This window comes from Paralichthys olivaceus, chromosome 11 (genome assembly GCF_024713975.1).
Source record: "Paralichthys olivaceus isolate ysfri-2021 chromosome 11, ASM2471397v2, whole genome shotgun sequence".
NCBI lineage: Eukaryota > Metazoa > Chordata > Actinopteri > Pleuronectiformes > Paralichthyidae > Paralichthys > Paralichthys olivaceus.
Window position 1 is genome coordinate 1,951,766 of NC_091103.1, and position 27,463 is coordinate 1,979,228.

The 27,463-nt window shown below is 41.5% G+C and overlaps 1 protein-coding gene across 2 annotated transcripts; it reads right to left on the reverse strand.

Annotated features, from left to right (window-relative positions):
- Positions 1 to 613: 613 nt before the first annotated feature.
- On the reverse strand, positions 614 to 26,273 carry pak4 (p21 protein (Cdc42/Rac)-activated kinase 4). 2 transcript variants are annotated; one of them, XM_020103983.2, is made up of 11 exons: positions 26,091 to 26,273; positions 11,461 to 11,697; positions 11,095 to 11,306; positions 10,705 to 10,912; positions 10,183 to 10,416; positions 8,964 to 9,422; positions 7,892 to 8,025; positions 7,353 to 7,479; positions 4,932 to 5,057; positions 4,692 to 4,826; positions 614 to 4,500 (listed from the first exon to the last, which is right to left on the reverse strand). In XM_020103983.2, exons 2-11 carry the CDS (start codon positions 11,659 to 11,661, stop codon positions 4,345 to 4,347), a joined length of 1,992 nt encoding a protein of 663 aa, XP_019959542.2. In that variant the 5' UTR covers positions 11,662 to 11,697; positions 26,091 to 26,273; the 3' UTR covers positions 614 to 4,344. The 2 variants fall into 2 exon arrangements, with proteins under 2 accessions (XP_019959542.2, XP_019959541.2); XM_020103982.2 differs by lacking the exon at positions 26,091 to 26,273 and adding an exon at positions 18,305 to 18,529.
- Positions 26,274 to 27,463: the final 1,190 nt, after the last annotated feature.

Here is a 27,463-nt window from a genome sequence, read left to right on the forward strand (position 1 = left end):
GTGCAGCCTCGTGCTGTGGATTCCTGCAGAGTGACGACAGACAGGGAGACAGAGGACAAACTGCAGAATGTGATATAAATAATCAGAGAAAACACAGTGACACGAAGTAACGTGACACACACATCAGGACGGAGGGGCTCAGTGCATCATGGGAGCTCATCCAGCAGCACTATTATTGTCATCATAACTATTTTTAATTGGTGTTCCTGTCATTGCTGCTCTAATTGTTAATTACATCTATGATTATTGATGAGCCACATGTTTGTGGTGAGTAACGTCCCCAGGTTATAATGAACACATTAAATGTATGTGTCGAGTAACTGCTGACTCAAAATTGTCAAAATCAATTTACAAACATTGGAAACATTATTTTTATACAGATTAGAAACTATGACTCTGAAATCAAGTATCTAAAATATTATCATTATAACAACCAGTGTGACAGATGTGTTAATACAAGTTACACATCTGTGGTTCCGCCTTGACACAGATGCATGCAGACTCAAGGTGCACAAAGTGAAACCAATGCAAGTTGTTGTTCACATTAGTTTTTTCCCACCTCTGTAAAAAAACATTTCAAATACTCGTGTTACAAAAAACACACACAGTGAACGACTTTTACAAAAATTGTATTTGCAAAAAAAAGTAACATTTGCAACGTGAAATCTATGTTTTTACAATACCAGTGAAATTTACAAAAACAAGATGGTGCAGGTACATTTGTCTGAATCTGATGTTTGACGGCATTATGTCAAAACTACAACAGATCAACATCAGATTTTAAACAGGCGGTGAGTCAATGAGAATAACAACAGTCTGTCTGAGGAGGAAGAATTCATTTGTTTTTTGTCACATGTTTTATAGAGAGAGCGAGTTGCTCAGTAGTGGTCGTTGTCTCTGGCGACACCAGAAATGAGCCTCAGTTTCCACACGTTCACTGTGGACCAAGGCTTCTCATCTAAAAAGAACAAATCCAGAAACGTCTGTGAGCAGAAAACGAAACCCTGAACAGCTGCACCTCAGCTGCTTGTTGGCCATTAGTAAAGAAACCAACAGAAAACAGCTGGAAGCTCTGTTGTGTGAAGCAGCGAGAGACTCACAAAAAAAAAAAAAAAAACATTGCCAGGAGTTCTGCTTCTTGAAAAATCACTTTCGACAAGACCTTTTTTTCTCCGTCATGAAACATCAAGATGAGAAGTCGGCCGACACTTTGAGGCACTCAGTAACCACATAATAAAACCTAAAAACACCTTAATCTTCATTGGTAAGCAAGTTGAAAACTGTGCTGAATGTCAATGAAAACTCATCAGATGCAGACACCAGCCGTCCCACACGACATTAAAATAACCTGAAGACATCACAGATGTGTGAGATGGGAGAGTAAAGCGCTGTGGACGTCTACTTTCACCATCACTAACAGTCGTAGTGTCAGAATCATGTTAATCCACCAAGTAGTGATTGTAAGTGTTAAGGCATGAAGTCATGACGAGGCATAAATGTCGTCTCACACACACACACACACACACACAGACACACACATATATATACACACAAAACAACCTTCACAGAAGCATGTGCACATACACACAGCAGTAGAATCTGGTCCATCAAAATGTTGTTACAGTCGAACTAATGAGCATCATCAGTCGGTCTAAGATTTTCACATTGATATTCACGACTGATCGAATGTGAGATGAGACTAAACAGGAACAACATCGACGTCTGTTTTACCAGAAAAAAGTTTTTGTTTACACCCGAACAAAGAGAATAAAAATGAGCATTAAGGCCACAGTTTGGAAAATAAATGATGCGAAACCTAATCAATATTTTGAGAAAATGACAAAACCACATAGCGAGTAAAGAAGACAACTTTCTGTCACAGTATTGACTTTCTGGAAATGTTTTCCAATTTATCAAATCTAAGCCTGACAGCAAAATTTTGCTCGTTTATTTTTGTTAAATATTTTATAATTCTCACGTTTTCTCTCCAAATATCATGACTCAATGGTCAAAATGATGATTTGCCAAACTGTGGGATTGATAATCAGTTAAATTTAAAATTCCTAATATTAGCTGGTGATTTCCACCTGATGACAATTCTCAGCTTTGTTATATTTTCAATTTGTTGTAAATCTCAGACAAATGTTAATAATTATTCAAACTGCACTGAGTGATGAACAAAGGATTCAACTGGGATCAATGTTCAAATTTCAGTTTCTGATTTTGAGGAAACATTCTCTCAAACTAGAAAACAAGAAAGTTTAAACCACATCCTGAACTGAATGACCTCACCGACACCTGATTGTCACTCACCATCATTTCATTCAGCTCGGCTCATCCTGGCTACGAACATGGAAACACATTTAAAACAGACACCGCTGTAAATGTTCAGTCCGGTGAGCTGCCAAGGAGAGAGGGGAAGAATCAACAACCAGACATTTCTTGGAAGTGCAGGTTGAAGTAAAAAAAAAAAAAAAGTGGCAGGGACAAAGTATCCGCGGGCTGTTTATGTGCAGCTCTGCGTCTCATTACTCTGAGGGAGATGAATGATTAATTAACAGAGCAGCGGCCTTATCTTTAATTTCATCCGGTGTATAAATGACTGTGCGTTGCTACAGGGTACAGTGTGTAACTACAGATGTCTGCTGATAAAGACGCCTCTCAGGACACAAGTGGTGTATAAGTACCAGACTGGGCACAAACCGAACCGTCATTACTTCTCTGTGGTTCCGTTCAGCGCGCTGACGACTTTGGGAGGATGATTGAGCAACAACATTCAATGACAGATTATATGAATCTAAACAAAACGCTTTCCCCCGATCTCGGAAGCGTTTCTGTTTGCTACATTAAGAGTTGGTGGTGGTGAACGAGGGATCGCTGGATGACAAAAGATCTTTAGTTTGCTCCTTTTACTCTCGGACACTCTGAGGTGGATCTATGGGCTGGCAGACACATTAACTCGGTAATCAAACATCGATTCAAGTGAACAAGCGATGAGCGCACCTTCACGTCAGCAGCTGACCATTTACTCAGAACAGCAGCCGCAGTGTTTGTTGAAGGAGAGCGACTGCATTACAAGAAAGCTGACGTTCACCACAGAATGAAAATAGCTTTGTGTTTGTCAGCTTGTGCTCATTTTTTTATTTTTTTTTTACCTCAGAAGACTCGGCTTGTGGAGCGAGTTACTTAAAAATCTACTTAAAAACAAAGTTTGGAAAAACAAACTACTCTCCTTAATCTGTTTTTTTCAGTGTGGTGTATCTCACCCTCTTCTTCTCTGTGCTTTTTCTGTTTCTCTAAAACCATTTCTGCTCATCTAAGGTTAAAGGTCAAAAGTCTGTTTTCTCGTCTGGTCTAAAAACAAAATAAAATGTCTATAGTGTCTATTATCTGTGTGCTGGAATCAAATGGGAGTGCAGCTTCTATCTCTCGTCAACAGTGCTTCATAAAACATCATGTCACTCTAAAATAAACCAGAAAACAAATCATAATAATAAAGCAATCACAAAATAGAGATAGTAAAACATCACAACTGATATATCTCTCTATGTTCATTGTACTTACACAGGAAAATAAGGAGAAAATAAGAAAATTTTATCTGTTAAAAAAAAACAAAAAACACAACTCCAGTGTTTACCTCTTTTTAGTGTGTTTTCGGGAAAGATAGTATTTTTTATGGCTACAAAATAAAGTCTGTCTGGCTCCTTTCTGAGTCATTAGAGTTCAGCCCTCAGTAGTAAGTTCTGGGTGTGATGAGGATAGTGTCAGAGTCTGGAATCCATCGGTGAGTGACGTTCTCGTAGAGCTGAAAATCCAAACTGTCAAATAGTGTGATTAAAATGTCGCTTCCACTAGCTCTAAAATTATCCAAGGGGCTCTTGGCTCGTTGGAAGTATCTAACTGGTGTGCAAAACCCAACCATCACACTTAAAATCCAGGTTAGGTCCAAATGGAAAAAATAAAAACAGCCACAGTCCGTAATCTTTCCAGGTCAGGACCTTGAAATTAAAGAAGTCAGCTGAAATCATTCGAGAGGCAGTTTGTGGCGTCTCTGCTGTTCTCTACCTTCACGAAGTGAGAGCTCTCACTCTTTCTCTCTCACTCAGACACACACACAATCACTCACTCACTCACACCAACATGCTTCTTATTCAGGGAATACACTCCTCACAGTTCAGTGGTTCATTTAAGAAAAAGAGAATACTCCGGCACACCCAGGAAACACCCATCAGACTCTCATCCGTAGCCTCTGAGGGCCACTGGTGCGTGTGCAGGAGTATTCTGTTCCATCTGAACCTGCACACGCTGCCCTCCACGGTGCTGAGGGTGTTAGTGTCACATGTCTCATCTCATCCTGTTCTGCCTCATCAGAGGGACGATGCATGATGGTGGACCAGCCTTCGCCAGGAAGGGGTGTTTGAGAAGCTCGCTGGCCGAGGCTCTCTGAGCGGGGTCTCGCACCAACATCCTGTCCAAGAAGCCCTTGAGCACAGGGGAGACCTGGGAGACGACGAGGAGAGAGAGAGAGAGAGAGAGAGAGAAAACATTGTGAGTTTTTAGACTCAATCTGGTGTAAATGATACGATGCATATCAACAACCCTAATACCAAACAGGTGCATTTGATTTAGACAACAAAATGCAATCTGTTAATGGTTTTGCATCCAAGTATTTTCAGCGTTCGTCTCCGTACCTTGTGCAGATTCTTCAGTTTGGGAGGAAGGTTGTCTCGAATCATCTTCATGGCTTTGAGCGGTGGCTCGTTGAAGTACGGCGGCTCCCCGTCCACCATCTCTATGACCATGATGCCTAGAGACCAGATGTCCACCTAGACGGACAGTGAAGTAAAGGAAGTGAGGGACAGTCAACAAGCAGAAAAGATGCTGCTTGTTTAGATAATGAAATAATGGTAAGATGCTGAGGAAAGTGTTACCTCTGGTCCATAAGGCAACCTGGATATGAGCTCTGGTGCCATCCAGTAAGGTGTTCCAACCAGGGACTTCCTGCGCTGCACTTCCTTAGACACCTGAGCACAGAACCCAAAATCTGACAGCTTCACCTGCAGACAGAAGAGAGGTGGAGGCAGAACGAGACGAATCAAAAGAGAGAAACAAAAGGCAAATGTTAAGATCATTTTTCACCGGATATGCACAACAAAGACACCATAACGGACAACAAGTTTTCAATATGAAAATGAGCATGTGATAAAAGACAAACAATAACTTACTGGATCCACCTTATTTATAATTCTTTATGCTAGTAGCAGCAGTCAGGAATGTTTCCTGATGTTGCTGTTGGTCTAAACTAATCTGGAAGAATGTCTCTGCAGTGCAGGTGGTTTACCAGGAGTACACATTAATAGAAACCATCTGAAATGCCTCCACTGCTGAAAATACACGGTGCATTGGCGAGTAGCAAATCTACGTACCAACGTAATACCACGTCTTTCAAGTATTTCACCCAGATAAAAATGCAATTTTCTATTTCTGGAAATCACTTCTTCTTTGCAGCTCCACAACAGCTGGAGTAAAGCGCAGTACTTCTTCCAGCAAGTACTGTTAAAGTGTTAAAGTGGTGAAGAAAAAGTGGTTTCTGGTAGAGTGGCATTAGCCAGAGACAGCTAACATGTCACTTCAGCCGTTTAAAGGAAGTCGTTGTGGTGTATTCCTAGATTTATTAATAAGTATTCTGACTGTCAATCTAGATAATAAATGAATGTTTTTCATTCTTTTTATGTATTTCTAATTCAAAGGGTTTGACCTGAGCCAGGCCATACAACAATGGTAACACTCATCACTTCTTACAGCGTCAGAGGCAAACAGCAGTTAAAATACATTATACGAGTTGTATTTTTAAATGCACTGGTATCGATATGCAAAGTTTAGGTATCTGAAACAGTATCGGGAAGAGAAAAGAAGAGGTATCTGAACATCTTACTTACAATACTCAATTTGTATATCAAAGAGATAGCCTGTAACGCCTCAACGGTTGAGCAGTCCAGTCTGTAAAGTCAGAGCCACCCACCTATTTCTGAGAAGGTTTGTGTTTAGCTGGTAGCCAAACAGAGAAGCAGTTTTTATGTTGTCCACAAAGACACCTGCTATCCCCAGATGGTTCATAAAGAGAAATTAAACTTGCTATGAGAACTGGTGCACACATGTATGAACAGTCTCAGACACATTCTGTCAAATTATCGCAGCTCTACTGAGAACAATGTGGAGGAGGCCGAGGCAGCTGGTGAAACCAAAGCTCTTAAAATGTCAAACCGCAAACACTCATGAACTGTCATCAAAGACGCTGTGGTTTACATCTTAGCATCTAATGTTTGACAGTCAGACATTAGATGCTATTGAGGGTATGTTGCTATAAAGACAAGAGACTCAGCAAAAAAGAAAGAGAAACTAAACTAAAATTAAAATAATAATTTATTATTCCTATTATACAAAGATTATTTAAAATATTTAAGCAACAATAATTTTGTTCCTTTAAAGTAGCAGCTTGATTAAAAGTAGTTGAGTCATTGTAAATATGGAGAATATTTCAACTTTCAGTTTGTTGAGTACAATCTCCTGTGAGAAGTGTGGAACTGAGTCACAGCTTCAACGGCCTGAATCACCTCCAGCAAGTTGAAGAGTGAAGCTGAACTTGAGATCAGTTAAAAAGACTTAAAAGTTAGTTTATCTCCAATATTTAGAAGGACACCTTTAAAATATGAAGAATTCTAAACAGAGTTTGGTGGATTTGTTATATATCTGCAGCTGTTCTGGTTCTAAGAGCTCCATTCAACACATACAATGAGAAGACAACTTGCAGGACCACACCTGAGGTATAAACTTCAGGGCACCGAACATGTATGTGTTTGTTAACTGTGACACACCAGACGTTGCATTCTCCGTTTGCCCTGAGGTTGCAGTGCAACCACGTTTCTGTAGAAAGCAGGAACCTATTTGTCAACAGGCAGGAAGTTATTTGCCATCTCCCTCAGCGCTACATTTGTGGTTAACAAACACGCATTTAGTTCCTTTTTCAAGCAGACATTTGTGAAAGTGGGTCACATTTAGCAGTGGTTCCAGTTCTGAGGTAGTGCATCCTGAAAGAAAACTCTGAACATGACTGAGTAAGCTCAGGGAAGCTCAGTCTATCATGTGCATTCCTGGGGCCATTGCAGAAACACTGATGTTCCTTAAAACATAACTAGAAGGGTGCATACCTCCACCAACACTAACGCCCCATCTATGTTAATTGAATAAGTTAATTCTTGGCCCAAATCCCTTTACAACTTGAAAACCTCTTATAATCTGCTCCTCCTGCCGAGAAAGAGCTACAATGCAGTAGATGGGAGTGTGGTACATACCCGACCATCATGAGTGAGGAGGATGGAGTCACTCTTTATGTCTCTGTGGATCACACCCTGTGTGTGGAGGACAGACAATGCCTTCAGGACAGAGAGACACACTGTGGCAATCTGCTCCTCGTTCATCCTGAAGACGGAAAGAGACAGAGAAATGTCAGTTCTCTCTGCCGTCAGGTGTGATCATTTCTGAATTCATGTTGTAGCTTTGAACAGTGTATCCATGTTTTATAGTTGTAGAGAAATATCTGGAAAGCTGCCGTTTAAAACAATACATGATTTGCTGTTGTTCATCTCTATTTATGAGGTAACACTGCCCCCTTATGGATGAAACACGTATTTGATGGGAGAGGGATTTATTCAGGATAGCAGAATAGACAGCAATGGAGAGGCAGCAACAATAAAAATGTGTGTTCATGAGAAAGACACTCAAAGTACAATTGATAACACAGTCTACAGAGTCACGTAACAATCCACAATGGTTAAAAGTCATAGGTTGCCAAATATATTAATCTTATCTCATAAACAGTCTCTCTCTTTACCTGGTGTGTGTCACAATGTCAGTGAGAGCTCCGCCCTCCAGGAACTCCATGACAACCCAGAGCTCGTCTCCCACCAGGTAACTGTTGTACATCTCCACCACATTCTCGTGGTGATAGTCCCGCATGATCACCACCTACAGTTACCATCGAAACACAGGGTATAATTATATTACTCATCAAAAAGAACGGCAGGGAGGCCTTGCAGGTGTGGAGACTATTAAGTGTCTGTAAGGTCCATGCTGCATTGATTAACTGCTGCAAGTGTGAGACGATCATTCACACTCAGCAAAATGTGCTTGTGTTGGGAAAGTGTGGATTATTACTCTTGTGAATGTTATAATTTAATATTTATATAATGAGGAGAAAGAAGTCATTGTTCTGTTCAGGTTCAAAGATAAGGTATCTGGTTAGAAAATGCATCACAGTACACACACTGTTCACTTCATTAGAAGGTCAAGGTTGGTGATGGTGTTGTTCTGTACTGTATTATACTGAGAAGTTTGTATAATATTCTCATTGATGTAACTAAGAAAGACCATAGGAACAACTTGATGGATTAACTTATTGTTAATAGTGACAACTTTTACATTTATCTCAGTAATAAACATAACAGAAGTTACAATCTCAACAAAAACTAAATATTCTAAACATAGAATTAATGGCACCGTATTGTATTAGAAAAACATGTTGTGGCCACTGATGGTTTTAAAATATATTTAAGGAAGAAAATTTCTCATTATGATCAAATAAAATCCAAAGCTGAAAACACAAAGAGTTTGGATTCCGTCAATCAGCATCAGTGCTATCCATTCAGAGCAAATAGACATTTAGCAATTTAGTAATTTAGTAATTAGTCACAAGGTAAAGCAAAAGAGAAGTAGTAAAAGTTGCCAAGTGCTCTGCTGGTTGTGGGAACTGTTGGGTTTCTCTGTCACACTGTATGGTCTTGAAAATGTAAGGTTACAGTCTTCTTTTTGCTGTGCTCAAATTATTAAGCAATGTATTCTGTAATAACATTCAGTGTGTTTAGACTCTGAGTTGTATTGCATCACTGTTTTCTAGAAGCTGTTACCTCGTTGAAGAGGAGTTCTCTGCGTTGTTGTTTCCTCAGGTCCATTTTCTTCACAGCGACCAGTTTCCCTGTAGTCTTCACTGTGGCTATACACACGATCCCCGTGGACCCCTCGCCTATCTTAATGTAGTGGTCCAGGTAGGTTCGCGGATCGCCTGGATCCACCACCATCTGTAGTGCCGCTCTGAACTGCTCATGGGAAACCCTCTGGGGCTCCCTCTGCGGTGAACGGCCCTGGGACGGTGCACTTGATGCTGGTGGCCCAGGGGGCACGGGGGGCCGCGGAGCTGGAACGTTAGGGTGAGGAGTGTGTGGGTGCTGGGAGGCCTCGGGTGTCAGGCTTGGGTGGGAAGTGTGATGAGGATGGGGGTGGCTGACAGGGGGCTTGGAGCTAGAGGAACCTCTGGTGGAGCCACTTGAGGGGCCATTTTGAGGGGAAGATTCCTGGTATCGAACCGGCTGGAAGAAAAAAGACAAGAGAACATCATTACAAACACACAGAAGTACAAAGTCAAAGGACGGTGTCTGTTCGGGTTGGAGCTGCCACCTTAATTCCCCATCAAACCAAATTCACATTTGGTCACTGTGACCTTTGACCACTGAAATGTTATCGCTTCATCTTTAAATAAAGGGACGACTGATCAAACGTTGAAGAAATGACCTCAAGCACTGAATCGGGTAATTACTCCTAATAGGTACGCTTTTTTACGCAGAGGCATAAAAATACTTACCTATTAGGAGGGCGGGATGTGGATTTAATCTTGCATAGCAAAGCATATCATTTTATTTTAGAATATGGAAATCATTTCTTGCCTGCAGTGGCTTAATAAACAGAGAAAACAATGTGTAATATTGGGTAATAGTAAAAACATATGAGAAATTCTTTGATCGACTGGATATAGAGAAAAACAAACAAAAAATGGGAATATAACTGTCTTCAACCGTTTTCACAAAACTGTTCTGTTCGCAGAAATCTTGACATGATCATGTAACTATGTCTCACAGCTGCCAGAGGAGCGAACCGGGACAGAAGCAGCTAAATGTGACCTGGAGAACAAAGAGCAGCGTGGTGGCGGCTATCATCCATCAGCCACTGAATTTGCACCTGTCTGCAGTTTTTTTTCTTAGTCAATAGCTTCCCTCGGGGTTGCTTCCTCTAATTCTGCCTGTCCTGGTTCGGAACAGACTCTTGTGTTTTTGTTCGTGCCTCTGTCCCTACCTGTCCGGTGGGGCTGCGTCCTCCCTCGCTGTCTGTCCTCGGGTAGGTGTTGAAAGGTCGTGTGGTCTGTTGGGCAGTCTTTATCACCCCCTCTGTTACTGGCAGGTTTGGGGTGCGGATGTTGGGCCCAGAGAGAGGCCTCTTGTCCCTGGGAGATTGAGGGCTGCCGTCCCGTGTCACGTAGCTCGACTTTGGTCTGTGATCACTGGGTTGATCCCTGCGAACCACCTGCTCCTGAGAAGAGGCAGGTGACAGATGGAGCCAGAAGTCAATTTAAGAAATTAAAACATTTTGGTTCTTTTAACCAAAATTTGACAAAACTTTGAATATTTGTTCTTTTAAGATTTAAAAATCAATAGCAGCCATTTTGTTTAGAGTAAGGATATATCAATATGTGATGAATGTACACAAGGTTAAGACTCTGGTCTAGAAGGTTGCAGGGAAAAGTCACATGAGTCCATGTTAAAGTGAAAATGTGAGACTGGTTCCATCTTTGCTTCAGGATTAATTTTCTGTTATTACCTGGTCCCGGTCCCGTGACTCTCGGTCTCTGTGAGGGGGAGGGGGTGGGCCGGAGCCTGGTCTGTCCCTGTGGGCCCTGCTGGGCTCTTGGCCTCGAGGCTGCTGCTGGGGCCGACTGTGAACTCCATCATCCCTCTGAGGAGGACGGACTCCACGCTGAGCCTGGCGGGGGTCACCTCCACTCTGGAATTCTGGTCTAGTTCGGTGACTGAGAAGCAAAGAGATGCATAGATCAGAACAGATTTGCGTGGACAAAAACTTTTCATACTTTGTATCATAAAATTGTGATTGTATAACAACATGCTGCAGCTGAAGAAGAAAAAAAAGAATTATACAAATCTTAATTTTATGTGCCATGACTCCAACTGGAGCAGCACTTTATTTCCTCACCTGTCTTGTCTGTCTGGGTGTGAGTAGTGTCTGTGGTGAGGATCTCCATTCTCCTGCCCCCCTCCTCCTGAAGAACTTGAGTCCCTGCGAGGTTGGATGGGAGGACTTCCTCGTCGCAGGGAGTTGGAGCGAGTGACGGACATGGTGTCAAACTCATCCAGCAGCCAGGTCAGAGAGCCGTCCACTCCCATCTTGTTGCCACGTACGATTGCCTGGAGATTTAAGGGGGAGAAATGGGTCGATTGTGGACGACAGGAAAGGAGTTTCTAATACAACAAAGCTTTGTGGCTATTTTAGGATTCTGTATGAATGTTTAAATGTCATGTGAATGGATTTTTGAATTCAAAATGCAGCTTGATCTTGCACCTTGCGCGGCTCTACAGTGGTGATGACAGTTGCGTCGATGAAGGGTTTGGGCCTTTTGGCTGTGTCCTCGATGAGCGACTGCCATTGCCGCGGCAACCCGACAAACTTCTGCTCCTGCTCATCAAAGTCTGTATGTACGCGATGCTCAAAGTTGGATGGAGCAGAGATCTGGATACGAGACTTCTTCTTTTTGGTGAACATGATGGTGGGTGAGGCAGCTACAGCCTAACATCAGACCTGCAGGGAGGAAGACGGAAAGAGAAGAGGGATACGGATGAAAAAGAATGCAAATGAAAATTACAATTGGAATATGTAAAACAACACACACACAAACACGTTTTGTGTGCAGGCAGAGTTTTCATAAGTGCCTGCTACTCATCTGCCTCTCTATAACAGTCCTGTCCTCACATGCTCTATTTGCAATAAGCTGAGAGGTGCCCTGCTGAGTAGAGTGGAGAGTTGTCATCAATGTTTGACAAACATTAGATAATATGGATGACAGTACACACTGTTCTTAAAGTGCACGGACTGCAGAGACAGGGACATTCCCATTAAAGCAGCAGCAACTTGATATTTGCATGGTAAAAATCCTCTGAAAGCATTTTCCATACAGACCACACAGACATCTATGGGCTAAAAGTCCTGGAAGACTCTAGCTGAATACTGCATATGTGTGGGTGTGTGAGGTTGTGTATGTTTCAGCAAATGCAGTATGACCCAACTGGCTTCTTTCTGCCAACTGAGCATTAGCAGTCTGGTGACATTAAACCAGCTCCACCTACTACCACAGTTCAGGGGTCAGTTTGCTGTTTATTGTACTATATCACATACATATTGTGCATGTAAACAATACACAGATCATTGTCCTGTCTGCTGTTGACAGCTCACTTTATGCCACATAAAACAAATGGCTATAAATGTTGCAGTGAAAAACTTGAAGTCTCCTAAATTCTGTATTTCAAACTGCTGGTCTCCCTGTTGACCCTGTTGCTTTGTCAGTGGGCATCAAAAGAGACACTCCCTGTAGTTAAACAGAGCCTTGCTGGTGATCAGTGTGTTATGAGCATAACAAGGCCCCGCTGGGCAGCTGAGGAGAGTGGAGGCAGTCGTCCTGTTAAATGATGTTACAATCTTTGCTTTTTGTTTTTCTACTACATACTGTTTCCAACGCAGCCCATTTACTGTGGAAAAGGACAAAAAACAAAAAGGAAGCTAATAACAAGGTCATGAAAAAGACACAGGGATGAGTGAACCAGACAGGGACAGGCTGGATGGAGGGAGGCTGAGCTGAGGTAGAGATCACAGTCTGTAGCATTAATAAAGCCTTTCACAGTGGGAGTATTTCAAGTTGAGCAGGACACACCCAGGAACACACAGAGAACAGTGAGGTTCACTGCCAAAAAAACCACAGACTCTGCAGCAGCAACACAGAACTTCAACACACTACTTCAAAAAGCTCAAAGAAACCAGGAATATATTGACATTATATTATATATTCAAACAATCCAAGAACAAATCAGTCAAGTTTGGAACAGAAGAACATGTCACAAGTCTGTGCTATTACATAGTGCAAAGCCAGTATGTTTAACATACGTACAGGCTCCAATATTCTATTGGACTTCTGCAGTAGAGCCCTAAGACTAGATTAGGGAGTGTGCTTTGTCCTAACTCTTGTTGAGGGTTATGAACGGAGGATGTAACACCTTTTTAAGCCCTGTGAGATAAATTGTGATTTGTTATTATGCACAATACAAGTACAATTTTATTGATTGATCAATCAAATATTAATGGAATCATGAACGCCTGTATCAATTTAGTGGAGAGGTGAATTTTGTTATACAGTCAGTAGAAACACAGTAGTTAGGTCCACGTTGAGATGCATCTTCAGGGATTTCTCTGAAAACACATGGTTCGTCTCCACCCAACTCTCAGCCCTAGATTCTGTTTCCATTTGCAAAACTTTCTCATAATGGCGAGGTTACAACACTTGTGATAAATGCCTCGTTCCAATCATAATGAGTCTGATGACAACAGAAAAGAGGCACATAAATCACTGTAGAGGCCTATGATTAGTGTTCAACTGAGACAGCAATATAATCAATCAATGCATCTGAACCCTGGGAGACTGATAGTAACTGCAGCCTTAAGGAAGGATGAAATTAATGAAGTCTGGAGGAGGATACTGGAGAAATAACATTATCTACAGAGGACAATAACAAACCAATATGTGATGCCTGCAGTGATTAGATATACTACTGGAACGATGGGAACAGTGTGGGCTGCGAGTTAATGGCTGAAGTCATAATTTCTTATTGAAAACACAAGGCTTTAACTGTAAATCAGCATGAAACTTGTCATTTGGGGATTGAGAAAGACACTAAGTGTCTCATATTTACAGACAGTGGTCTGGCTCCAGATCTCAGAGTGTTGTGGCTTTTCAAACCCTGACATTTTTGCAGCAGCTGAAGATACTTGGAAAGCCGAGTTAAAAGGATATGGCAGGAAAAAAAACATTAATTGCCACTCTCAAGGGCCAAGAAATAATAAGGTTAAAAAAGGTTGAAGGCAGAGTGACAAACAGAAAATCCATGATAGAAGTTCTGATCATAAAAACTTTATCCACCAGGTGGCAAGCACTTTGTTGACTGTGTGGGTGGAAACCCAGGGTTTACACGAGAGTCTGCAAGTAGTGTCATGCAGTAGTGTCGGCATACTGACAGAAAATACTACAAACGAGAAACAACAAGGGTTCATAGTAAGAGCAGGTATTTCTGTTCTTGGACAGACGACAAGGTGAAACTGTTACTAACAGTGTTTAAAGCACTTCTGGTTGATAAGAACCAATCAGAAAGCGAATGCTGGTGATCGATCATCGTTTCCAAACGTCTCAGCTTTTGCCCGTCCAGACTAAAACAAAGCCCCAGAACTATAAACTAAAACGGGGCCACCAGCGTTTTGATGTTAACGTAGCAACAGTGATGTATTTTAAAAGTAAATGTCAGAGTCAAACAGTCGATAGGAGAATAGGTGAACTCCAGGAACAGACAAGGAGAGAGATTAACAGCTTCAGCAGGTGTACAGTCCTCCCCCAAACACAGGCAGCTCTGGGGCTCGGTCTCCCATACTCCCCCTCAATATCCTCATCATCCTAAAACAGGAAACACTGTGTGAGACAGAAGAATGCCAGCAACAGGTGTCTGCTCTTCATGGCCACTGGCTTACTTTTTTAGTCAAGGTTTCTATTCAATGTGGACACCGTGAAATTAACAATACAGTGGCTCAGACACACAAACATGAATGAAGTCCCGGATTCTCTGAGGGTTGTTTACAAGTCTCTGCATGTTCAGTTTCTTTTCTGATCTTTTGCACTTTACAAAAGAATCAGGAAATAGCATCTACAAATAAAAGTTTAAGTTGTGACAAGGCAACCCGTTGTGTTTTCAGGTAAGTCAATAATAAAAGACAACGTTAAACCATTTTCCCACAGCAAATTAAATTAATTTCATACAATGAGATCTTTTATGATGTGTAGACGTGTTGAGATGTGTTGTTCCACATTGTAAGTCAGGATTATTTTGCTTTGATTAAGTTGTGATTATTTAACATTACCAATACCTGTGTGAAAGTAAAGGTCGACACAAACCGCTCAAAAATAAAGTGTGTCCACTCATCTGGAGTCAAAGTATAAATTGTGTTCTTACAGCTCCAGACAAAAACTAAAACTAAAACAGAAGAATAACTCCACTGCTTCTCCCTGCCACCCACTCAAACACTGTTAATACTCTCACACACAGTAAACCCACAAGCTGTAAAAGGGCCCCTCCTCGCAGAGAGCCAAACAAGCAGATCTCCCCTTGAACACAAAAAAAAAAATCACCATAGTTTGCTGTTTTCCCGCCCTCCCACTCCAAATCTGTCACTCTCTTATCTTCTCCCCCACACCCTCAAACTACCCCAGCTCTCTTTGCACTCCTTCCCTCTTACCAGTCTCCCACCCTCCTCTCATTTTCCCTGTTTCTCTTTTAACACCCCCCTCTCTCTCCTTGCATTGCTCCACTGCGGCTCATGTATGCCTGGCTGAACAGTGAGAAAGCCTGTCCGCTCGGTGGGCCAGAGCCAGGCTGATGAGCTCTGGATGAAGCTGCTGTCCTCTGGCCCGATTCAAGCGTTGTACATGGGTGGTCCACACTCAGAAAGACACCATCAGTCACAACAATGCTGTTTAGCTGCAATGATATAGTTTGGTATGAAACTGTTCTGAATACTAACCAGTAGGGCTGTAACGATTCTACTAAAGATCATGGTCCAGACGTCCACGGTTTTGGTTCGCAGTACGCGAAGACGGCACAGCGACACGTCTCCCTGCCCAACCCCACACGCTGCCACAGCAGCAGGTGCAGCTGGTTGCATGTGTGAGTGTGCAATCACGTCACAGCCCCTTGACCACAAACCTGCGTAATCTGAAGCAACACACAGAAGTGACCAGTAGCTTCTGAGCAATGCGTGTGGAGGTCGTGAGTGCCCTGAACATATTGTATATGGGAACAGTGGTGTTGCTTCTCTTTCTGTTTACTTTCCTGTGTTGTTGGTTTATGAAGATCTGTCGTAAAACCCGGAACAGATTATTTTTGTTGTGTGTGTTTTTCATTGTTTGAACTATGTTGGGCTTGTGGAGTGGACGTTGAGACTGTGGGACACACACACACACACACACACCTTTTATATTCTTTGATCATTTTTGTTTATGTAGTCAAGTCCAGCATGTTCTTTAGTTTCTTCTCTTTTCTGTTAAATGTTGGTGTTGGTTTATAAAACTCACATTTTCTTATGCACCCACTTCTTGTCATAAAGTTGGTAAAAGTGAAAGAAACTATAACTGGGACATTTTTGGAATCAGCAATGACAAAGAGAGTGTGCATGACACATTGCCTCCCTCTACTCTAATGATTTTCTGTGTGCAGCTCCTTTGAGACATACCTTACATAACTGCCTTCATAAGAGGACACTGACTCAGGGGTTGAGAGGGCTGACGTAAACACACTTAAAAACATTTAATTTCAAAGATGGTTTATAACCATGGAGGATTTTACCATATCACACCAACTTGTGACATGAAAATAAATCTGTGTTAATCTGTCAAGACCAACAAGTTTAGTTCTTCCTGAGCAAATCATCCCTTCAATATAAAAACACACGTTCACAAAATACCTGTGTAACAAGTTTTGATGTCTCATCATAACATGGAGCGAATACTGACTGAGTATTAAAAGCTAATTTAAGGTCATTAAAAGCCTGTTCTCTAACCACACACACACACACACACACACTGTTCTCAATGTTTCCCAGATTCATGAAGTTCTATGTAAACACAATGTACACTGTTTGACCTTGGTGCTACCGAGCATCAGCCGTTAACGGCGCTTCGTGTGAGGCGTCTCTGCTTCCATTCTACAGAGTGGCCCTGCCTACATCTGTCTGCTATTATAGTTAATGAGCCAGTTAAGATACAGAGCTGCCTGGCTGACTATCAGCTGGCTGATGAAAGTTCATGTCATGGGAACTTGTGCGAAACAACCAGCTGACGAGCTGATACCAAGCTGATGTTGACATTATGATACGTCCCCATGCAACGACAGGTAACAAAGGCTGCATTACAGCCATAATCTGATGAATGAAGAAGTTAAATACTAAGAAGGTATTGTGATTTAAAGTATTTACATTAGCCCATAATATATTCTGGATAGACAATGATCATTACAGACCTGCCTGAAATCAATATACTGATGGCCACTAAAACAGGTGAGAAACCCCAAAACTTATATCCACAACTACAACTTACTGAAATGTATTTAGAAATATATTGAATCCAGTCCCTCATTAGATAAATTGTAGATATTACTAATAAATTAGATGTGAGAGGTAAAACGTTGAGATTAAACTTTAAATGACCCAAAAATAAAATAACTTTTCAGTCATAAATATAAGTTAGGTTAAATGTTATTGTAAATCTGGAAAGCTCTGAGTTCTATCAAAGACGGCATGAGTGTTTTGTACATTACTAAACAGAAAAAAGACATAAGAAATTAACTATTTTATTTTAAAGTCAGAACTAACTCCTACACTCTACAATAAGCGATAAACATTAAAAATGCCTACACCATATTCTTTTTGAACAGGCAGATAAATAATCACTCAATAGCCCCATCCTCTCTCTGCTTATCTCCGACAACAGGAAGTCCTTTTGTTTAACAGCTAAAATAAAACAAAATGCATAAAACAAATGACACATGAGACCACAAGTACCAAACTTCCTACTTAGTTTAAACACACACACACACCACATTAGCTCACAGCAGATCAGTCTCCTCATCTGCATGTGTCACCAACACTTGTGCGGAGGGAGACACATGACAGGGGACAGCTGAGTCCCACAGGGGACAGCTGTGGGACTCAGCTGTCCCCTGTGGGACTCAGCTGTCCTGACAGGAGAAATATGAGCAGAGGGTGAAAGTGAGGAAGAGGAGGGTTAACAGACACGGTCAGTTCCCAGCAGTCAACAGTGTGTCTGTGTCACACAGATCATCCCTCGCCCTCTCTCACAGCGTGGTCCCCCTCCTTTCACACCAGGCAAACAATCAACTTATTATGGGTTTTCTCTGACTCAGAGTTAATCCGAGCTGTGAGTCCGAGCTGTGAGATAGTTTAGTTCTTTCGTGGCCCAGATTAACTTTCCCTCGGGGCCGGAGACGCTGCAGCACGAAGCCCTCACGTTCGTTTACCTTCGAACAACTGGACGAAAGCACCACACGGTGACACAAGAGTCCAACATGTCGCTGATACTCACAGGTGCTTCTCTTTTGTTCACACAGGCAGCGACTCTCCGTCCACCTGATCTCATGTCGGAGCCGAAGACGGAGGCGTTCGTTTCCGCGAAGGTTTTAAACTTAGTTCCCTCGACAGACGCGTCGTTGCGTCCTCATGACAAACCGCGACGGCTCCAGAGGATGAAGCGGAAAGTGATAAAACCTGCGGCGGCTCCGTGAGGTCGAAGCTTCGGGCTGTAAATTCACAGTGAGTCGCATTCCTACGGTTTCAGCGAGAGAGCGACCCAGTATCCTGACGTCACCGGCCGAGAGAGGGGAGGGGAGAGATTTACACGGTGCTATGAGCGACGTTCATTCCTGTCAAAAGTTCTCCATGAGTCAAACTAAACTTTATTCCACAGTTCACGTGCTGTGATCCCTTTTCTCTTGCAGGTTATTTGCTCTGTCAATAGTTAAAATGTTAGAAACTAAATTTATTCTTATATCCAACAAATTATATAAATCAAATACCATCTCTAAATATATATTAGACCACTTTGTAATCCCTAACCAAATAAAGACAACAAATAATAAACACTGCATTCACAGGACAGGTCAAAACAATGGATACACCACGAAAAGCCATGTAAGACGTGATTAACAGCTGCCATGGATCCAGACAACAACTAAAAATGTGACCGCTGCAGGAATAGAAGATCTTGTAGTTCACTGAATGAGCCTGAGTCTGTTAAAAATGAAGCTGTGACAAAACATCTCCATGTTCCCACTATTCAGAAATAAAGACAACATATCCTGCATATGAACGCATCATTTGGAGCCACAGCCTGCGCAGTAACAATCTGGGGATGGCGTTGTGGTATCGAGGTCTCATCGATACACTCCCTCGACCAATCATGACTCTTCACCACTTTAATATCATCAAACGACTAATTAAACCCAAACTTACTGGGAAACTTTGCACTTGAACATCCTGAATGTAGAAAGATGGCATCTTTAGTGAGTCATGTATCTTAATTAAAGTGAAATCTTTGATTGCATTTTCTTTCAACTTGAGTCAAATGATTGTGACTCACTTCGGCTCAACAGACTCCAACAGCCTGAATCAAATTATTGCTATTTGTAGCAGTCTGAAGGTTGGATATTGTGAAATATCATGACTGCCAGCTCACATGAACCGACAGTAAGTCAAGGCCAAATGATAAAACACATCTTCATGAACACATCTGAACTTTGGGCAACTGTGACAGAAGAGTCATGTCAGCATTACTATTTCAATCACGTACCTAAATGCTGGTTCTTGAGGAAGGGGGTTGATTTTTTATTTAGTGCCTTCCTTGCCAATCTAAAAGGCACAAAATGTGTAAAATAAAAAAAGGGTAAATACTAATTTCAGATTAATAATTCAAAGGGTTTTAGTGTAGTGAAACAGGAAATGACTAAACAGACTTCTTCTTCTAAATTTAAAATTAAGTATACCAGTATTTATGGATGTCTCATTTGACTAACATCACAATCAACATACGTTATTTCGGTCTAATGTAAGGAATACTGTAACTCAATGAATACATCTGTTGCTTTAAGCTCTTATAAACTAACCCTAACACATCAGATCAGTTAATATAACAGCAGCCTAAGTGAGAGCTTTGAAACACATCTCTTTGATTCATTATCTTTTTTTAAGATCCAAGACGCTACAAGGTGTTAGCTTCAATACGGTAAAGAGCATGTTGACATTCCTTGAGGAGTAACGATACAGCAGGAACAGGTCCACGCAGCGTATCAGAGCCAGAAATACACAAACCGGCCAATCCCGAGGCCGAGTTCAAACAAAGCATGCAGTGTTGCAACCAATAAGGGCCGACTTCCAGAGGCAGGTTGTGGAATGTGGAAAGGTCAATGATAAAGCCAGCAGAGAGAGCACTATGTGAGCACACACAAGCGAGATGACGCATATTTCAGCTCACACACACACACACACACACACACACACACACACACACACACACACACACACACACACACACACACACACACACACACACACACACACACACACACACACACACACACACACACACACACACACACAGATAGAACACCAACTAGGTTGATTGAGCACAGAACCTTTGGACCTTTGCCTGCACTGATACAGACCGCGACTGAAACAGTTTTGTCAAGTTCACCGGGAGGAGTTCATGAGCTACCTCCAAGTTCAAGGATGAGAAGGTGATTACAGTCACCAAAAAAGAGAGAGATAGAGAGAGAAAGAGAGCGAGAGAGAAAGAGAGAGCAAGAACACAAAGCAATGCATACACACAGAGGTGATCTTCTTCACTACAGTGAGTTTGAGGATAACTACTGGAGCAAAATGAAAAAAATCACACGAACAAACATTCTGAGACAGTCAAGAAATAATGCAACATTAGACCAATTTTAGATCTGAAATTAACATAAAAAGTAAACTAGTTACACACATTAATAGTTTACATAAAAGATTTGACTATCCGGTTGGCATATTACATGCCTATCATTATATATCAGACCTATCAGAGTTAAAATAGAGAATCTACAATCATCAGACACTGATTCCATGTGACACGTAGCATCAACAGCCTGATGACATGATGTCCAAAACAGAGACAATGAGGTCATGTTGTTGTGAAGAAGTCAAACATCAATCTTCCCTGTCATTAGTGAGTCCAGTCATCCCTCATCATGTGATCTGAGATTAACTGTCTGCAGGAAGGTCTGCCAAATATTGACAATGTGTGAATGTTATTCATATTAGAGACACAGTGGAGGTAAGAAATCGTGTTCAGGTGCTAAATGTCCATGTAACACTCATCAGTTATCAGTTAACACTTGACTTCAACAGCTAAGTGACAAGAAAGTTCCAGTTATTCAGAAATCCCATTTTAAAACTTAACTAAGCAAATCTAAGACCTTATAAAAAAATTAAAGAACACTGATGATCATCAGCCTGTACACTTGTGATAATGTCATTACAAAACAAGGCTACATCTCTAAAGCTAACAAAATAGTAAAGTGACATAGTAATAATTTATGGAGTGTTAAGAAGTTTCTATTATAAATCTTTTGGATGTTTTTAATTCGGTTAAAACCCTGTCAAATGTGTGTATATTTCTTATTGATAATATATTTCAGTGCAGTTGTTGTACAGAGTCTAGAGACGGGAAATCATCAGATTCTCCCACAAAAAGTAACATGGCTCATAAGGGAAATGCAAAGTAACGTCTCATTAAGTTTGTTTAACAGAACATCGATGGATAAATGATAACGGAGACTGATGCAATAGCTGGGTCCTGAAAACAAACCTGCATGTATTTACAGGCAGAGCTCAACTGAAGTCCAGCATGTGTCAGAATATTCGAGCATTATGAGAGAGAAAGGAAAAACACAACAAAAAAGCATTTTTTCTCTTGTCTCACCTCCCACTATCACATACTGACGTTCTCTTGCATTGCAACAAAAGTACAACTGAGGTGAAACGCAGCCACCATCCAGAACCGTCTTTGTTTTGTATGTGTGTGTTTGTGGAACCTGCATATCGCCATGGAGGTGCATGCCCAAGCTTGATTTTTTTTTCATCTGAAATTAAAACTGTGCATGCAAATACAAGAACAAAACTATTCACTGACAGAACGATAGACACACAGGAAAGAAGCAAACTTGTTAGTTGGTTAAGCTCTAAAGAAAATGATCAGGTTTTGTCTTTCAACCACACAATATGAAAAGGCAATGTCAGCAATCTTATCTTCAAAATGAACTCTGTTCTGGTGTTTTACACATTGATTCATTATTTGAAGGGATAACTGGCTTAATATCAACATAATTGGTGAGATCGCTGTCTGAATTAATATAAATCTATCAAAAAAATACATGATTTTAAATGATATTGCCTTGATGACAGATGAGGACATAACTGTTAACTGACCACAATGTTCCTCTTAAACTAAGTCTCAGAAATAGGTCACTTATTGTTATGGTATTTAATCTTTTTTTATTCATACAGTGTCCTTGCCTCTGTTCCTGAGCACCTAGGGTTGTGTTGATGTTGGCTGCTGCAGTCATTCCACAGAGGATTTTTCTTCCTCTAAGGCAGTAAGCTTGGCTCTTTCTTCCCGTTACAGGGAAGAATCATAATGTAGGGTCTGATATGACCCTCATGCTTTTTCTCTTTGTTCCATCCCTTCTCTTCCCCACCCAGGGCTTTTTTAATCTGTTTCCACTCAGCTAAGCTAGATCCTCTCGCTCCAGGTAGTTTTTTTTTTTTTTAAAGGTAATGTCATGGAGCTCCTGTGGCTGTTTCCTGTTCATTTCTGTTCAATACAAATACTTAAACATAAACAGTTTGATTAAATACCTTTATAAAAAATATAATACAAGAATTAACTAGGCAATAACAAACAAAAAAATCATAACACCAACTCTACACAAACGTCTTCTGGCTCTCTCTTCCACAATTTCATCACTCCCTTGATACCAGGTGGAGTCGGGGTTTTTTACTTTCACTGCTCCGCTGCGGTCTTCTCTCAACAGATCTATTTTTTTTTTTAATGTTGGCTGATTCTGGCCCAGTGTTGGCTCAGTACCTGGCCTCCGCCCTTCACTCTCTGGCCTCTCCACAAGCTCCCACACCTACCTGCACGCAGAGAAAGTATCCACTTTCACCCAAGCTCTGTCTCCCATATCACTCAACTCCGTTTCTCTTTGATACACACAAACACACACACGCACCCCACCCCCTTCTTTTTGGGCCAATACCATCTTTTTCTGTGAAATCTGATACCAAAAGAAAGATGAAAGAATTAATGCTTCCACGTTTGCTCATCCTCAAACTCAACCATCAAGGACACACAAAGGAAAAGTACAAATTACACAAATAAACAAATTGTTCATGTGATAACAATACAAAACAAGATTATAAATCGCCATCACAAATTACCAGAGATTAAAAATGTATTTTTCTCTTTCAACACAATGAATTAACACACTTGACAGTAACAGCACCTGAAATGTGCAGGGTTATAGCTAATATGACAATGAACAGGTTTCGTCTCAGCTGCCATCTCATCTCATGTTGATGTGAAATAGCAGCTGTATTTGTCCCTCTCTCTCTATGACGGACCCTAAGGTCAACTCACATCAAACCAACAATAACGTCCCTCCTGCCCCCAGCTGGACACGTCTGTCAACAGTTATCTACAGTTCCTGATCGTCTCCACCTTCATGACTCGACTCCCCTGTTGTGATAAACACCCCCTTCACCAAAACTGGGGTTCCAAACTGAGCTGAATATCGAGAATTAAACCACCACATCTGCTGTGGTGGAAACCTTCCAGCTGAAGTTGTTGCTCACTGAATCTTGCGTCTCTAACTGCTCATTAATTTCTTAGTTATGATGCTAGACTCATGATTTAACAGACAATAGCAAAACGTCGGATTTTATTGTAAATCACTTTCTCAAATTGGCAGGGTTGTCTGACTTAAAGAAAAAGGGGGAAGGTTGCGACAGAAAATGTTTTTGAAATAGTAAGATAATGTAGTGTCTGTATCCGATCAGCTGAATGTCTAGGGCCTACACCACATGCTGCAGTTTTTCTGAGGACCAGCTGAACTGTTTACAGAAGAGAAAGCCTTTTTCATTCAGGTCCATTCTGCAGCCTCCGGGGTACCACAGATCGCTCCACTGTTACTACTGTTACTGGATAGCAGGGAGGGGTGCACACAGTTAATTGAAGCCTACTGTCTGGACTAGAGAGAAAGAAGCCTACTGCTTAAAGCCCAAGTTTATCAACAGCATCGTATGATGCCCTTACAATCAAGTAGTAAAAGATACAGCATCACAAAGCCTAATACTCATTCACCAGTTTTTTATTCACAATACAAACTTGTTATGTGTCCCTCCTGTTTGACGGTGAGCAGCCAAATACTTACTGCTTATGTGACAATGACAGATTTGGATTTGATTCATCAAACATCTTAGTTTTTTACTTGAGCATGATAAATGTATCAGTCGATATGAGCCTTTCACAGACATATCAGGGTCTGCCTTTATGTTTGCTGATATAAAAATGTTTATTACATAATAAACAATGCAGTAAATCTTACCTTTATAGTCATTAATAACTAATTACATTTATTAGTCCACCCTCTAGTTTTGATCTCGACAGCAGACAAACCTAATTGTTTTATGACCAAATTTGCAAAGAGACAAAGATGCTACTTATTATCTGTATTGTGAGATTAGATATTCACATTTAAACCTCAACTAAACTAACTATTAATTCAATCTTTCTTGTCAAAGGTCCATTCTTTGTTCCTTAACAATGCGTTAAACATTGATACACCTCTCCATGTTTTAACTACAGTTCTTTTGTTGATGTGCTCTGTTACACACAACATCTGTTGCACTTCTATTCACACTGGGAGAGAAAGCCTTGTGATTCTCCGAGATGTTTCGGTGTTTTTCCCCTGTAAAGAGGGTGTATTTTGGTAGTTCTTCCTCTCTCTAGATGACGTCTATGGACAGACGATGTCGCAATTTTACCCTTGATGACGACAAATTGTTAAGACCGATGAGGTTAACTGTGATTTCTGAATATATACAAATAAAATGTTGAAAATTGATTGATTGAGTTGTAGCATATCAAAAAACAGCAAAAGAACTGTTGAACAAATATTACCTTCATGACTAACTTTTCGAAACTTAAATCTGCAGATGCTAAACTTCGAGCGCAACTTTGGGCATCTGCTGACCTGTGGCTCCCAATGATTTCCTAACATGACACCTTGTTTCTTCCAATCCTTTCTGAATAACTAGCAAGGGGTTGAATTTGAATTTGTGAGGGAGAAGAGTGACCCCCTCCATCCAGCTCTGGCATCCCAGGAATGTGCGGTGTGCCCAGCACTAATCGCACAACCTTGCTGACTGAGTGAAGTGCACGCAAAATCTCTTTTCCACATATGGAAGCCTCAGGCATTGAACACAGATTTACACGTATGTGCCAGCTGAGGGAAAATGAAGAGATATGACAAATGTGAATCAGAGGATGAGGAGAAATTATGTGCAATATTAAAAGTGGGGTCAGGAAGTGGAGACAGCAACTTAATTAACTGTCAGACAGACAATATCCTCTTTCCTCCTTCAGTCTGCACAGAGAGTACAAGACCGAGACACACGATCCCAGGTTAGAACGAAAGATGAGCATGTTTGTGATTCACAGGAACCGGTTAAACCTACCGGAACACACACACACACACACACACACACACACACACACACACACACACACACACACACACACACACACTGCAGTGTCATTCATGGAGAGATGACCAGGACGAGCTGGTTCCATGGTGCTGCTCAGACAGACACGTGAAGACTGTGTTACCTGAACCAGGTCGTCTCCTGGATGCGTCACTGAGCCTCTGGTCGAGTTTAGAGGGTTTGAAGAAACAACACCTCACCTACAACTAGCTCGATCAGTCTGGTTTGCGGATCTTTGACTGTTCAACAACTTTCACAACTGACTCACCGCCATCTTGTAACTTTACCTGAACCTTTCTACAACACCGAGCTGTAAGCACCACCGTAGAACCGTCTCAACACACACACACAGCGGGCAGACGGAGGAGGGTCTGCGTCTCCTCTGCTCCAGCACCGGGGACCTGGGAGCAGCTAACGTTAGCCACGGTTAGCAGCTACACGGCTCAACGGAGACGCGCCACAAGCTAGTGGACCGCGGCCGAACTCCAGCGCGTGGAGCCGGCGTGTGAACTCACCCTGAAGCTCCCGGAGAAACTTTCCTCTGCTGCCACCGCGGCGCGGAGACGAAGCCTTCCCCCGTTCAGAAGAGCACCGGCGGGTCAACTTTGAGCAAAGTGTGTGACATTAGCCGAAGTCTCACTCTGCCGGCGCCATGTTGAACTGGGGGAAAATACTACATCCGGGAAACTGCGGCCAAGCACCATGGCAACCGAGTGTGCGGGCCTGGGCCCTGAAGATTAAAATTTTAAAAATAAGAAAGTTTTAGCATCAGAAATGTAATATATCAAAAATTATATCATGAGAAACTCATTATACAACATGAAGGAGCAGCATCCCACTTCAGAACAATACAATAAAGTGTAAAAAGTGTATTTATGATGCAAAAATAACTCAGTTCAATAAATCAAAAGTTAGAGAAACAAACAGTTCTCCTCGATTCGTTCTGAACGTGTGTTTCTCAGGTGAAATCACAGTTTCTGTTCCCATCACACACTCGAGATGAGATAAAACGTTATCGATCCACACGCTGGGGAAGCTCGGTGGTTACAGCAGCAGGTCAGGATTAGATTAGATTCAGCTTTATTGTCATTGCACATGTCACAAGTACAAAGCAACGAAATGCAGTTTGCATCCAACCAGAAGAAAACAGTCAATAAATATGAGGGATACAGGATGAGCCAGACAAGGGAATACAAATATTTTTAAAAAAAGCAATAGAATGAAAGTAAAAAATGAAATAGAAAATGCTGAGCATGTACTTTATATACACCTTTTAGTGTAGTGGTTTGTATAGAAATGTTATAAAGTAAAGTGTAGTAGCACAGGATCATTGCACGAGCAAGTATAAAATCTAATTCTGGGTCTGATCATGGAGCTTTAATTGTCAGAGCAGTGGGTAAGAAGGAGGTTTAAGGGGGTCAGAGGTCAGTTTACGCCTCAGGAGCCAAGTGATCAATGTGTTATTAGGTCCCATGGATTCATGGACTGGCTCCACAACACACACTCACAAAGCTGATCTGCACAACAGTGCTGGTAACAGAGAAATACAAAAAGAGACTGGTTGAGTGCCGTAAGTGATTATGGAATCCGGCTGTATTGATGCTGACTGGGCCCCAGATGACAGTAAGTATGAGATGTAATAGAAAAGGTCTCTAAACCCGACATCTGCTGCTGATCCACATCAATGTTTTATGATTGTGAAAGTGCAAACCACATTTTATGTCTCTGTCTCGTTCAAAATAATTGTGAAAGGTGAATCCAGGAGAGGCCCCCTGAGGCTGCGGACCAGAGAGGAACAGCTCGTGGTCGGTTCAGAACAACCGTGGAGCTTGTAAAACCAGAGAGTGTGCAGGATGTCTCTCTCTGAATTAGATCAATCAGGCGTCTT

Excerpts from the sequence above, each read along its gene's own strand:
- pak4 (XM_020103983.2), bottom strand. The coding sequence starts at position 11,661 with ATGTTCACCAAAAAGAAGAAGTCTCGTATCCAGATCTCTGCTCCATCC. Across the intron at positions 10,417-10,704 it reads AGTCACGGGACCGGGACCAG|GAGCAGGTGGTTCGCAGGGA; the intron begins GTAATAACAGAA and ends GCCTCTTCTCAG. Across the intron at positions 8,026-8,963 it reads GAGAACTCCTCTTCAACGAG|GTGGTGATCATGCGGGACTA; the intron begins GTAACAGCTTCT and ends TGGTAACTGTAG.